Source organism: Danio rerio, chromosome 23 (assembly GCF_052040795.2).
Source record: "Danio rerio strain M-AB ecotype USA chromosome 23, GRCz13ab, whole genome shotgun sequence".
Taxonomy (NCBI): Eukaryota; Metazoa; Chordata; class Actinopteri; order Cypriniformes; family Danionidae; genus Danio; species Danio rerio.
Window position 1 is genome coordinate 24,270,811 of NC_141043.1, and position 15,256 is coordinate 24,286,066.

The 15,256-nt window shown below is 35.5% G+C and overlaps 2 protein-coding genes across 7 annotated transcripts in view; both read right to left on the reverse strand.

Annotated features, from left to right (window-relative positions):
* megf6a (multiple EGF-like-domains 6a) overlaps positions 1 to 15,256 on the reverse strand; it is a 161,366-nt gene that overhangs the window by 90,819 nt on the left and 55,291 nt on the right. For all 6 annotated transcript variants that reach the window (XM_087306891.1, XM_087306890.1, XM_087306889.1 and 3 more), the window contains one exon: positions 9,547 to 9,669. In XM_087306891.1, the coding sequence (XP_087163017.1) occupies positions 9,547 to 9,669 (123 nt within the window). The remainder of the gene's footprint in view (positions 1 to 9,546; positions 9,670 to 15,256) is intronic.
* On the reverse strand, positions 399 to 4,067 carry LOC147838194 (uncharacterized). The gene is made up of 3 exons (XM_087306942.1): positions 4,033 to 4,067; positions 3,794 to 3,900; positions 399 to 3,444 (listed from the first exon to the last, which is right to left on the reverse strand). Exon 3 carries the CDS (start codon positions 2,334 to 2,336, stop codon positions 399 to 401), a length of 1,938 nt encoding a protein of 645 aa, XP_087163068.1. The 5' UTR covers positions 2,337 to 3,444; positions 3,794 to 3,900; positions 4,033 to 4,067.

Here is a 15,256-nt window from a genome sequence, read left to right on the forward strand (position 1 = left end):
TGGGACTACCAGGGCTAAAGTGGGCACTTCTGTCTCTGTTCCAAGGAACTCTCTGGGAAACTTAAGAGTCAATTCCACATATCCAAGATAAGGCACTGTTTGACCATTTGCCCCTTCCACTTCCAGCAAGTTATCCAATGATTTAAGTGGACAATTTGATAAATTCTCTTGATAAAATGACCAGGGAACAGTAGTTACTTGGGACCCTGTGTCCAGAAGGCAGGAAACTCTTTTATTACCAACAGTTATTTGGGCAGTACACTTCACTCCCACTAATCCTCTTGGTAAATTTCTCAAAGGGGGTGCGTCACACGCATTTTGGTTGAACAATTGTTTACGTTTCTCAGGGCAATTATTATTTCTTTTAGTCTCTGTATGCCCCTCTACAGAGACCGTCCTCAGTTTAAAGGATTCATGATTGCTACTTGTTGGGTATCCCACTGGGCTTGTCGCTCCCTTAACTTGCGTTTTTTCTCAGCAACTTTAGTAGGGTCAGGAGCATTACTACAGCTGCTGGCAAGATGACCATCTTCCGCACATCTAAAACAATACCCCGGACGAGGTCTACTTTCAGGTAGTTTACTAGCTCTGTAACAATCTGTTGCTCTAGGTTCAGGCAGCAAGTTTCTGGTGCGGTTTCTATACGTATCAGGGGCAGTCAGTTGAACCTTTAAATCAGCAATCTGTTTCTTTAAGTCAGCAATTTCAGTTGCTTCTACATCACTTTTAATTTTTGGAGTGGCTGTAGTTTGCATGGCTGTAATCTGTGCCTGTAACTCAGTGACAACATTTCTCAGCTCACTCACTTCATCTGGTTTTGCATTTTTTTTCTTTTCTTTCTGGCTTGAATGCTTTTGCAGTGCAACAACTTGAGCTTGAAGTTCACACACTTGCTTTGCGAGAGATGTGTCAGTTTGATCATCCTGCGTTTCACTTTGGTGGGCAGATATCTGGTGAGCTGACAGTCTGAATTTCGAGGGGGCAGGATAGTGTTTATTTAGCCCTAAATGTTTTCTCATTCTTTCTTCTTTAGAGGCATTTTTATCTTCTTCTGTACGGATGAGAACTACTAATTCTGCAAATGAAGGAGGAGTGGCTTTTCTCCTTTCTAATTGAAGGTCAGTAATGAGGGAACTGTCCCAACAGCCGCGACAAAACTGCTTTAGAAGATATCGGTTTCTCTCTTCTTCAAATATCCCACCTCGTCGAATAGCTGTGCTTAAGAGAACTTGTAATCTGTGCAGGTAAGTTGAAGGCTTCTCACCATTGTTTTGGAAGCTATTCATAAATCTGGCTAATAACTCATCTCCATCTTCTACAGAGCCATATACAGACTCCAGCAATTCTAGATATACTGCAGGTAAACTGTTAGGGGAGACATGTTTAACAATATCTGCAGCAGGGGGAAGCAGACTGTCTATGATTCTTCTGGCTCGATTTAAGTCAGATATAGAAGGATCTGTCAGTAGGAGATCAACACTGGCACGCCAAGTGTCAAAATCTGGCTCATTAACAGGTCTAGGAATTTTTCCAGAGAAAGATCGGAGGCGAAAAGAGGTATGGTGCATTGGAGCTGTGTCATTTGTGCGGACAATATGCTCAACTACTACCTTTTGCACGCTAGGAGGATCAATTATATCCATGGTAAGTGCTGGATGGGATGACACTGTTACTGTGGGTTTAGTACTTCTATGGTTAAGGCTTTCCTTGGACAGGTTTTTTGAATTTGTTGACTCAACTTCATGAAATGGTGAAATTCTAGATGAAGGAAAAGCTGTTTGTTCAGTAATCACACTTTGTGATATGACTGGGGACAGCAGTCTATTTGGTAAACTGACTGTGCTACGATCAAGTATTTGAGAACGTGCTGCATTTGGAAATTCAAGATTTTTATCCAAAACAGGTAGTGATTCAGCATGAGAAGGGCCAAATTTCATCTTCAGTAACTCTGTTTGGAGTACCTCCTCAATCGATTTCCCACTAAAACTAGCAATGTTTTGCAATTCCTCCAGATATCCATTAGTAGCACTATCACTAGCAATATGGGAATAAACGCAACTTAAAGCACGTACCATGAAAGTGGTACTTGGGTTTGACATACTAACTACAGTTAAAGGCAAAAGAGGCATCAATGTTTTCATCGCGGAGTTATGTGTAAACTCTATGATAGCATGTCGATGAAACTCACAGTCAGGGTCATCAATTAGAAGATGTCGGTTAATACTACCATATCTTAAAAGCCATGACTCTAAATCTGAGTCTGTCTCAGTCAGTGTCATTCCACCCACAATCACTGTTTTTGAGATATCTACATTCTCTTTTTCTATGATATCCATGACGTTAAAGTTCTCTCCGATTTGTAATACTTATAGTGAACTCGAATACTGTAATTAGACACTGTTGTTGCAATCTCTCTCCTGGCTGGCTCTCGCCACTTTTTGGTATGTAACCCTCGGTACACAAATGTATTATAAGATTTAATCAATGGACCAGATGCTCAGAAGTCTAAATTCCTCCAAAGAGAGAGAAGATACAACAACAGTGAAGGACTCGGACACAGAGGTAAGAATATTAAAAGATTGTATTGTAAAATGTTCACAGAAATATAAAATAAATAAATAAATAAAAATAAATAAATAAAACAAATTCTAGGTTTTTTCACACTTATCTAATGACCTCAATCTTATTTACACTCTCTAATAACACTTCTCTTTCTTCACAGGCTATATCACTAATAAGGTAAGTTAATATTGTTGTTTTTTCTGTTTTTCTATTGTTAAGGCTAATATTATATTTTGGTTACTATTATAACAATAATATAATATTAATATGCTAATAACAGTACTATATTAAAGGTTTGCAAATGTAAGTTAATAATACAATATTAAAATTGTATTATTATTTAACATATAATCAAGATTTCCCTTCTTAAATCAGTTAACCTCTCTCTATAAAGATTCAAAAATTTCAACGAATGAACACTCTAAAGGAACAATGTACAAATAAAATAAAAATGAAAATAAAACATTCACTTAAAACATTTCAAAATGTTCCAAAAGTCCAGTAAAGGTGATAAACTTTCAAAAAGATTCTTTTGCAAAACAACTAGGTTGCAAATTCAGTTCCAGAGATCCAGGATGTTGCACTTGTGAGTGTGTTGTAAATTTACACTCCTACCATGACGTTGAATAGGTTTTACTTTGTATCTTTTCAACAGGTGTATCCAAAGAATCCACTCAATGGGAGGCTCGCCAGTCCAACTCCACAATGAGACACGCCGATGGAAGTTGAGACAATCCAAATCCAGAAAAGAGTTCAAACTTCAATTAATTCGAATCCAGAGCAGATCACATCCAGCAACTGACGTCAATAGAACATCTCACCGATGAAAAACCAGAAGAAGATGCACAAACGAACAAAACCAAACAAAAAAAAAAACCTGGCCTTGAAAACACAAGGCCAAAGAAACCATTAGCATTTTACAGTGAATGCATTAACTCAGCTTAACACATTTCTAAATAAACAGCAACAGTAAATAACCATGTATATGCTTCTCTCTGCTGAATTTCTGTGTTTTTCCTATTTCTCTCTCCTATTTGGCATTTTCTTTTTATAAATGACAGCATTTTACTCTTTCACTTAAACTTTACACAATCACTTGTATAATACTCTGTATAATACTTTGTTTTTACTAGACCAGACAAATGGTTAATTAATGAAACACATTTTTTTGACACTAGTTTAAATCATGTTATAATGAATACAATAATAATTAATAAAAACACGAACTCACCAAGGAAACATTCAAAATCAAAGCGAAAAAAATAGGAAAACTCCAGGTGGCACTCGTGTGCAGATTTCACTCTCAGAAACAAATCTTGTTTTTTTCTTCTCTCAATCCTTCATTAAAAATATATAATTGAAATCATGTCAGCATCTTATTAATGGTCAATTTTCACAGTTAATACGCATTAAAACATTAAAAGATGTAAATCTAATAGTTATATTACTTTTATTAATATAACAACTTACATCTCTGCTTTCCCTTGCGAACACTGAATCACCATAGCAACGGTAAACACAAGCTAACAGACAAGCGAGATTTGTTATTGTTTGGAAAGCTGATCTGCTGCTATAGTGTAAGGCACGATGATGTCATTCTAAAGCACTATTCCCTTGAATGCTGTATAATACTCTATTATAAATTATTTATATAAGTAAATAATTTTAATGTATATTATTTAATCGAGTATTCTGCCAATGTTTTTTCCTCATATTTCTATTTGCTCTATTGCTGTATACTACCCACTAGTAACCTGGGTTACACAATATAATAATAATAATAATAATAATAAATCATCATAATTATTATTATGATTAAAGTATAAATTTTTTTCATTTCCTAGTAAATAATAAACAATAAATTTCATTTCTTAATAAATAGCCTCATTATTTATGTATTTCTATGATTTATATATGATAATAGAGTACATTTTATCTTTTTGTAAGTGGTTTTATAATAGAATATTTATTGTTTTCAATAATATTCGTAAAGGAAAAATGGACCCTTTATGTGCCATTTACATATATTTTAATTGTTATGGAAAACCAGTGCATGTTTTGACCAAAACTAATATTGGATTTTAATTTTTTACATGCGTTGGCGTGTAAAACCATCTAATTTGCACAAAGAAACTATGGTTTTTTTCTGTAAAGAAGTAGTTACTCCACCTGTTAAGAGCATCATTATGGGAGTTGTATATTATTATAACTAAAGTGGTTCAAATGATGGATCTGCAACAGAGAAACTACAGGTTTTGCTAAACACTCGTCACTACATCATTCATTTCCCAAACGATGCATCGTACTATGATAGTTCAGCCTCGAGTTATATTATTGTTTGGGAAACGCACCCCAGTTAAACTATTCATATTGCAATATTTATCGAAGAAAAATAAAATACTGCAATATCAGATTTGTCCACTATTGTTCAGCCCTACTATCTTATTCAATACTTTCTGTATAAAGCTACACAGAGGCATTGTTTTTTTGAATGTTCAAATAGGTCAAACTTTGTAAAGAGAGTCAGCCATACTTACTGTAACACCACTAAAATGCCTGAGCATCACAGCAGTTTTAAACCACAAATCTGAAACCATTCAAGACACTGGCTGCCAAATGTCCTCAATCCACAGTCTACATTTCAGTATTGAGACTAAATATATATTGTCATAACAGGCACATCAGTCAGCCTCAGTGTGGAGGAGTCTGTCTGTCCTCAAAAATCCCTGCGTATAATACTTAAAAACGGTCCAAATCAGATCTCAAAGTGTCACTATAATCATACAGTAGTCTCTCCTTCCAAAATAAACTGTTCAATAATGTTGACAAAGGATCATTTTCTGAGGTGAGAATGTGAAAGAAATCTTTACATTTTCGATGTATGATGGGATGATATGTATTTTGGCAGAGAAAGCTTGGGTTAATTGAAAACAATTAAGGTTTTATCTAGCGGTCATAAGTCAGAGCTTAATAAGAGCTTCTGGCTGGAGGTATCAGAAAGATTACTAGCTTCTTAAATTACAGTTAAATGAAACCATGATCCTGGATGAAGCCCCCATTGATTAATTAGCAGCATCTGTTTTTGGTTTACTTTAATATTGCGTTCCATCTCAGCTTCAGTTTAGATTGTGGTTTTATAAAAGAGTTGGTTTGATATCAGAAAAGAAATAGATGGCCCTGGACTCCTCGGCTCGCTTGGGAAGGTAGAAGATTCAACTGCTGATTCAGCTGAAAAAACGCTGCTACTGCATCAGACATACAGCAAAGAAAACAGATTCCAGAATTCAACTTTCCTAAATGGATTATTAATGCCATTTATTATTTACATGTCAAATAGGCTTGGAAACTGAATGGAATGTTTTTGGTTCAAAATAAGGTAAGCTCCATCATCAGCATATGCAACATGCAAGCAATAACAACTGATTTGTACTTTAATAAATTAAAGCTGAAATAAAATACAGTAGAGGTCAAAAGCATCTAGAGGGGAATTTTTTAACGCAGTTTTTGCTTTTTGTAACCCTACAAGTTTATTTAAAGTATTCAAATGAAGAATGTGGCATATTGGCAAGAGGAAAACACTTGGTTAAAGCTATTTAGCTAACAAAAGAATTCATAACAAAGGTAAGGTATTGCTAATCATATACAGTTGAAGTCAGAACTATTAGCCCCCCTGTTTAGTTTTTCCCCAATTTCTATTTCTATTTAACAGATTTTTTAACACATTTCTGAACATAATAGTTTTAATAACTCATTTCTAATAACTGATTTATTTTATCTTTGCCATGATGACAGTAAATAATATTTTACTAGATATTTTAAGACACTTTTATACAGCTTAAAGTGACATTTAAAGGCTTAACTAGATTAATTAGGTTAACTAGGCAGGTTAGTGTAATTAGGCAAGTTACTGTATAACGATGGTTTGTTCTGTAGACAACCGAAAAAAAATAGCTTAAAGGGGCTAATAATTTTGACCTTAAAATGCTTTTCAAAAAATTACTGCTTTTATTCTAGCCGAAATAAAACAAAAAAAAAAAGACTTTCTCCAGAAGAAAAGTCTAATTATCAGACATACTGTGAAAATTTCCTTGCTCTGTTAAACATAATTTGGAAAATTTTTAAAATGAAAAAAAAAAAATCCAAAGGGGGGGCTAATAATTTTCACTTTAACTGTAAAAACAACAAAGTAAACATTGGCAACGATATAATTGGTTGCTAATATTTACTGCTTCTGTTGTGGATTTAATTAGCAGACATTTCCTATAAACACATCTCATCGCATTTAAAAAATAAAACAAATAAATGTGAGTAAATACAAGAACAAAACCAAAAATATTCATGAGGATCATTTAAGTAACAACAATTTTAAGAATCAAGAAACTTTTAAACAAGGTCAGTTATATAAATTAAACAGTTATTTTCTTTTGTGGCCTATAATGTAGGTAAGTGATTTTTATCTTATTCCGACAAGTAAATAAAAAAATAACATGTATTTTGTTTGATATCTCTTATTTGGGTAGAGTAACTGACATTTGGCAGATTCTGTATCAAATCTTCTGGCTTCCACTTTACAAAAGCTTTATGCTTTTCTACCACAGCCGTTCAATGTGTTCTTAAAAAGTATATATATTAACATAGCAACAATGTGTTTATTAGGCAAAGATATACATTTTTCTATGGATATCACTATCGGACGCTATATTGTAGAAGTATTACTATTTACTGTTAGCCTGAAATTAACTAAAACAGTTATGTTTCAGCTGAATTGTCAAGATTATTAAAACATCAATGAGTGTTTACCAGAAAAAGCAAACATTTAATGTATTTTAGCTATTTTGTATATGACAATAGCGTTTTTACAATGCTTTATAAAGAGTGTGCCTGTGTGGAGTTTGCATGTTCTCCCCGAGTTCGTGCGGGTTTACTCCGTGCTCTAGTTTCACACACAAGTCCAAAGACATGCAGTACAGGTGAATTGGGTAAGCTAATTGCCTGTAGTGTATGAGTGTAAATGGATGTGTGTGTATGGATGTTTTCCAGTGATGGGAAGCGCATCAGCTGCGTAAAACATGTGCTGGATAAGTTGGTGGTTCATTCTGTTGTGGTGACCCCAAATAAATAAAGGAAAAAAGCCAAAAAGAAAACGAATGAATAAAGAGTGTGTGTTTTTTTTTTTAAATCATTCTACTATTTCTCAGCGTAAACTATAGAAACACAATCTTGGGAAAAAGGTGTGCATTTGTGCAACACAATCTCACAACAATAAGCAACTTTTTGATTTAGTGGTTAATTTGTATAAATTTGTATGATCTCATTCGTACAATTTAGTACAAATTGCTTATCCCCGAATGACGGTTGGGTTTAGGGATGGGGCTGGGTGCCATGCCTCCTTTTTATAACTGAACTGAACAACTGAATTAGCCACTAAACTGACAAATCACGAGATCAGGTTCAGTGGCATGTGAGAGAACTTGACAAGCAAAATAGCAAATTTTATAACATTTTTGTTTTGTAAATGAAGCATAAAACATAAAAAAAACATAAAAATATAATTTGGGGAAATAATAATAATACCAAAATAAAGCACCATTGCAATATTCCTTTTTTTTCCATTGAATGCATTTCTGTTAACATCTTTTGCTTTATGCACTTTAGAATCTGTTCCATGCAATGAACAGCAGATTTGATTGAGCTTTACTTGCATTTGTCCAAAACAGTCATTTAACAGTTTATTTAATAATATTTCATACACTGTAAAACCCAAAAGTCAGCTTTATCAAATGAAATGAATGTAATTAATTCAAAATTTACTGAAAGTTAGTGTTGAACTCAGTGTTAAAGTTTATGAGTTAATTAAATACCTCATTACTTCAACTTAAATGGAGTAAGTTCAAAGTACTCATATAGATTAGTTTTTAACTCAAATGGTTTGTGGCAATCGGTTTCCTCAAACGGTTTGAGTTGCCTTAACTTACATTACTCAGTTGGTTTGAGTTGTCTTCGTTTATTGAGTTTCACTGTGCTCAAATTACTTTGTTTAATCAAATAGATTAGGTTCACAGTACTCATTAGGATTAATTTTTAAACTTAAATGGTTTGTTGCAATCGGTTTTCTCAAATGGTTTGAGTTACCTTAACTTTTTGGGTTTTATAGTGTAGCATTTATGTGCTTTATATTCAAAGTAATCCTTTTAATGACATATTTAATACTTTCTTGTACTTTAAATAAACAAAACTGAGCTTTTGTCAACTGCCAAATCTATGAAGTGAAAAGTCCCCCCAAAACACATATTTCAACAAAAAAAAATTATTTTTTCAAGCAATATCCAAATTAAAGGTTGTTTAGTTGTCATGCGGCATCCCAGTATAGCACAAAGACAGAGTTTAACTGCCTACTTGGCTCACAATTTGTATTTATTCTGTTTAGTTTCATGTATTCAGTGAATGTCCATGCAGGAAATTCCTAAGCTCTGAAACAGTGCTATACAAAAGCCTTTTATTGCTATTACCGCCACAAATTGGAAAAGCAAAGCCCCTTCATCCAGACACCATTAGCTAAATCGATTCCCACAGGGTTTGGTATTTTTTCTTTGAAAACTGAATTGTTGAGTTTCACCTGGCACCTTCCGCAGCGCAGTCACATTTGAATAGATGGATGTGATGGTTTGATAGCAGCTCTGGCAAGCGAACAGTTGGATCCTGATCTGGTCTATCTCAAAGGTCCATCACAATCTCGCCATGACAAGGCCGTACAGTACAGAACAGAACAGAAGCAAACATTCCACTATTAAGAAAACAAGAGGCTCTTTGATTCCCGCTCATACACGGAGCTCAAGGTGGAGACCCCAGCTAGCTTTGAAGAGAAACCCGTTCTGTGAAAGCAAACTTTTCTTAGGCCGTGATGATTACAGCCTCGAAAGCTTTGGATGCAAGCCTGTCTGTCTGTTATCTGTCAGTGACCTAACACGACCCCAAAACACTCACCTATGCAGGTGCGGCCATCAACGTGGAGCCGAAAGCCTGGATTGCACTCGCAGTAGTACGAGCCTCTAGTGTTCACACATCTGTGCTGGCAGCCTCCGTTGTGAACCTGGCACTCATCAATATCTGGAAACGGAAAAAAACAGATAAGTACAGCCACACGTTGGATGGTTTAAGCCGAGCTTTTAAAAGCATTTAAAGGTCCTCTTTCTTTGTAACTAAAGTATCTTGTAACCAGACAGCTACATGACATCAGGCATGCTTATGAAAATTAATGTTGATTTTATAGTACTTTTCCCACCCTTGTGGTATACTTTCACCAACATTATGTTGTCAAGAGAGCAAAATCAAAACTTGCTGCAAAGTTATGCAAATTATCAGAAGTAAGGAAACCACTGTAGCTCTATTTTCCTGTGGTCATTTAGGCTCCGTTTACACTATTATGTTTTAGTTTTATAACGCATAAATTTTGCTATGGTTGCGCCTTCCATCCACACTACCCTGGAGTTTTCCAGCCCGTAAATGGAGCATTTTGAAAACACTGAATAAGTCGTTTTGGTTTTTAAATGCTGCTGCTCCGTGTCAGTATAGATGGGGGGAAACAGAGACATCTGAAAAGGGAGGTGTGGCTGCAGACTGAATCTGATTGCAGCTTTTTCCTCAATATTAAGAGCACAAAGTTCAGTCTTGCACCCTTTCCCTACGTTCAGACTTTGCAAGTATTATATGGAAAACAAACTGCCCACATCAGTGTACTTTATAACGTCATTCGCATGACCCTGCCTACATTGTTTCACTATCTTAACAATAAAGTGAAAATATGATAAAAGGAACTGCCTATTTTCATTTTGATAACAGACACTTAAAATGTTGAGGCATAACTACATATTCATATGACCGTCATCTTCACTGTATGCATATTTATAACAAAATTATAACAAAACGAAGCCTATAACATAACTGCCTTCTTTGATTTTCATTGAAAAATATAAAGCATACCCTGTCTCTTTTGCTGAATATTAGTTTTAATAATCAATATTATTATTAAAGTATAGCATACAATAAGATACAGTAGATGACATAAAGGGAAGGAACAGTCAAATTTGCAGAATCAGTGTACGTGGTTACATAAATTAATATATTAGCTTATCTTTGCACTCAGCCAAAACACATTATCTGAGAACAAGTAATAGATTCATGATCGAAGAGTTGTTAGATAGAGACAAGATGAAAAAATATCACGTTTAACAACTACAGTGAGATGAAATCCAGTGGAAGATCCTTGATGAACTGTCCAACTTGCGCTGCTGTCATCCAGGGTTTTGTGCTCAAAGCACCCGCTAGTGGCTCATTACCTGCCTATTATTAAATTATTGGCTGTTTATTAGTACTCGCAAAAGCCCATATTCTGCATGATCTTATTCTGATGATTTCGATCCAGGACTAGCAACGAGATGATCCCAACGTTTCCATATCCTGGACCAGGCTGTATCCTGAGAAGCTGCAGTGGTGGTCTTGGAGGAGTGGAGAGCATGAGACTGATTCCTGTGACGCTCCAAGGACAGACAAGTCTTCGCTGAGGCCAGCTTCCAGCCTCCGTCGCTGAGACTGCAGCTCAAAACACAAGACGTTTGGCCAGCGGAGAAATTAAAAGGGTAACTTTGCCTAACTGAGTCTGGTTTCTCAACGTCAATTGGTGACGTTTTTTTCCCTCTCCGTTGTCGCCTCTAGCTTGCATGGTTTGGGATCGGTAGAGCTACGCATAAATTAATTTGCTCTTCAGTGTTTGGACTCTCAGTAGTGATTTTTAAACCACTGAACTGAGCTAAACTGAACTGAACTTAAACCCTAAAAACTGAACTACACTGTTCCAATTTACTATGACCTTCTATGTGAAGCTACATTGTAAAAGCGCTATACAAATAAAGAAGAATTGAATTTAATTAAATTATTCTACATACCTAATCCTACCCAATACTTTGTAAAAATTGAAATATTACAAATATTTTTGATGTCTTTGACAATTCAAAACATGAGCTGAAAACAGAGACTGTTGACCACAACCCAGCAGGTGGGAATGCGGGAAAAAACAGTTCCTGCTGCATTTGCATCTGAGTCTGCTGAAACTCGGCTTCAACCACCCCAACTCACACATATGGTCATTTCAATGTTTGAATGTTCTAGATTAACCAAAGTGACTTTATCTATCATGTTTGATATCATTTGAAATGTCTCAGTGCGATTGGTACAATGGTATCATTCTCTCAGAAATAGACATAATCAAAACAATAAATATATAACTTCAGGCATCTTTTGAACCACTGTGAAGGGTGTGACTTTTCCACAGGCAGCACTAAATGTAAATGCCTTTTGTTATACACACACCCCTTTCTTTGAGGGAATTTTTGGATTACTTAAGGTAAGGTTTGAGAAAGGCTCAGGGCGATTCTGCTCACCCAGATCAGCCCGTAACATGGAGCATGAAGTCAGGAATGCATCTTTTCATCTTGGATTTGTCTTTGATAATTTGATGTTTTGTATTGATCGTTTATGAATTAACTGATTGAATTTGGCATTATACATTTACCTGACTAATAAATTATGTTTTGAATTATTCAAACCTCATGTTATTATCACTGGTAAATGTTGTTGTCCATAGCACTACAAGCCACTGTACAGGTTAGTAACGGACTAAAACATGTTAGACGAAGCAGCGTGGCACGTTATACAATGTTGTTAGAGATTCGACTAACAAATTGGCATTAATTCAAGTATACTTAGACTGTAAAAGGCCAACTAACTAATCTAAATGTGGGTATTTATGCCTTTATCTACAAACCTATAATCCTGTGCGATTATTATTAAAATACTTTGTCTGGTTGAAGTAGATAACAGATCTATTGGGACCACATAAAAATCTCCTAAATTGAGTAATGTAGGGTTCTGCCTTTTTAGGAGAGTGGTTAATCGCCTCTGTTTAATGACCAAGACTGACAAGCTTGTATTAAGAGGTTGTATAACCGGCCGATTCAAGACTCGAGATACTATAGGAATCTGAGTAAATGAGAATAAGGTATAATAACAAATCAAAAGAATATTCAATCATAATCTAAAATAATGTGAAAGGAAACAAAATAATCTTTATAATTGGAGTCAGATAAAACGAGGATAAATATATTAATATTCTAAACCACCTCATACTAAAATTGGAGTCAGATATGAGTTAAGTTTAATATAAATCAACATTGTGCACTGGAAAGACCGAACAGGCATTGAACCTTCATCCACCATTGGATACCGTCATTCGACCAACTGGCTGCACCCTACAACTTAAACGTAACTACTACATTAAAAGCTATTAGTAAGCAGGAAAATTACAAATTTATTGAGGCCAAAGTCATAGCTATTGGTATTTTCATAGCAAAACTAAAATGTAACTTTTTTTGTGATTTAAATCAATTGATAAATGCAACCTGCCCTGCAAGCTATACACTTTCTTGAAATACAACCCATAGTTGTGTTTGTAAAAATAGCAGGAAGTAGGACATATTGCATTGTGCCTTCCTCAATGTGAAACTTACAGTAATGTAACAATTCTGTTGTTTGATTCCGGGGAACACGCATGCTAAAGTGACTTGAATAAATTTCAAAGTTCAATCTTCAACTAGAATTTTGTGTTCAGTAGAAGAACTCCAAATAGGTTTTTTAAAAGTAAAGGATGAGTAAATGATTACAGAGATTTTATTTTTGTGCGAGTGTTTTTTTGCGTGCGTGTGTTTGTTTTATCTAAAATAATTTAATTACTGTAATGGTGCCTATTGTTATCTTGTCTTCGTATTAAAGAACAAATTAAGAAAAAGTTTTATCAACAATAATTTTAATATGTATTTATGTTTATACAATTTAAGCTATAGGTTCAATAATGCAAAATGTCATCATTTATCAACCTCTAAGCTGTTTCTAAACCTGCTTGTCAGTAAAAAAATTACCTCACTAATTTTTAACAAAACATATTTTTATCCAATAGACCATGAGAAAGAATCCAAGTATCTTACCATGCTTGGCACAGCACAAGGATAAGCAAATAATGACTGATGATAATGAATTTCAATTGTAGATGAATTCCTCCTCCTGAACTCCTAAAGTGCACTTGTGCAATATGTGGAAATGTGCACATAATGAAGCTCTGGAAGTGAATAAGTTCTTTGTGTGGCGTCTGACTCAGGCCATGTGTCTTACAATCATCCTGACCTTTAAAGCAGCATAGCGTATACCCAATATCACAGAAACAGAGCTTTTCCCAAAGCAACAATAAAATCAGCATCAATGCTGACAATCTAAAACACAAGGTTTTTGTGTTAATTGCCATACATTTAAATGTCAGAACTCTAGGCTGATCTGCTGATTCTATCTGTTTGTTTGTATTGGCCACATGTTCCTTTGATTGTGCTCCTACTTAATTTGTTTCACCTGTCTTTAATCATTTTCTCCTCATTAGCTCCCCTATCAAAGCTGCGAATGTGATCACACTAGATTTTTAACGTGTGAAATTCTGTAGTACGGAGCTGTAAAAAGGGGCGGGATTAAACAAGATGATCTGACATTTAAAAAAGTGAGAGATAGTTCCATGTTCTAAATTTCTGTAGAGAGAGGTCATGTTTTGATCCTCAATTGGTTTCACAAAGTCAAGTGATGCAATTTCGCAGGTCAGAGTTCACCAAGCTTGAACCTTGCAGTGCAGAAAACTGCGAAACTTGTTGCATGAGCTTGCGTTTCCGGTCTGACACATTCGCGTGTGTATGAATGGAAGTCTATGGGAAGAAAAGTCTAGTGTGACCACAGCTATATTCTTTTTTTGTGCTGTTCTGTGCCAGATTGTTGTTTGCTTCTGAACCTACAACATCAAATATAGGGGAACTGTTTGTTTTTAGTTAACCTTTTTCTGTTTGACTGCAGGGCTCTTTCCCTTCCCAGCCTTTCTGTATAGTCCCCGGCTTGCCCTGCAAAGTCTTAACTCTTGTGCTGCCTGAATTTATGATGTTTTGGACACTGGCCTGGTTCTGACCATTACACCTGCCTCTGTTCCTACTGGCCAGTCTGTTTTATTCAAGATCGCTGGGTCGAACCTCTGCTCAGTTGGCATTTCTGTGTGAGGTTTGCATGTTCTCCCTGCATTCACGTGGGTTTCCTCCAGGTGCTCAGGTTTTCCAGTAGGCTAAATTGTCTGTGTTGTGTTTGTGTGTGTGTGTGTGTGTGTGTGTGTGTGTGTGTGTGTGTGTGTGTGTGTGTGTGTGTGTGTGTGTGTGTGTGGATGTTTTCCAGAGATGGGTTGCGACTGGAAAGGCATCTGCTGCGTAAAAACGTGTTGGATAAGTTGGCGGTTCACTCCGCTGTGGCGACCCCGGATTAATAAAGGGACTAAGCCGACAAGAAAATTAATAAATGAGACTGAGAAGACTACCTCAAATGAAAAGCAAATGAGAAGGGTCTTGAAGGGGGGGGGGGGTATCAGATACTAGAGAGCAATGAAAGTATTGTAACAGAAATTGTTGTAGCTCTTGATTCACATGTATTTTTTTATGTATTTCCACTTTTAAATTTTATAATGAGACATTGATCACTGTTATCATGTTTTGATGTAAAAAGTTTTACATTTGTGGAAGACAATCGGAGGATACTTATATTCTATTTGTATCCCACAGAAGAACTATGA

What these genes read in the sequence shown, in the direction of transcription:
- LOC147838194 (XM_087306942.1), bottom strand. Translation starts at nt 2,336, where the DNA reads ATGGATATCATAGAAAAAGAGAATGTAGATATCTCAAAAACAGTGATT.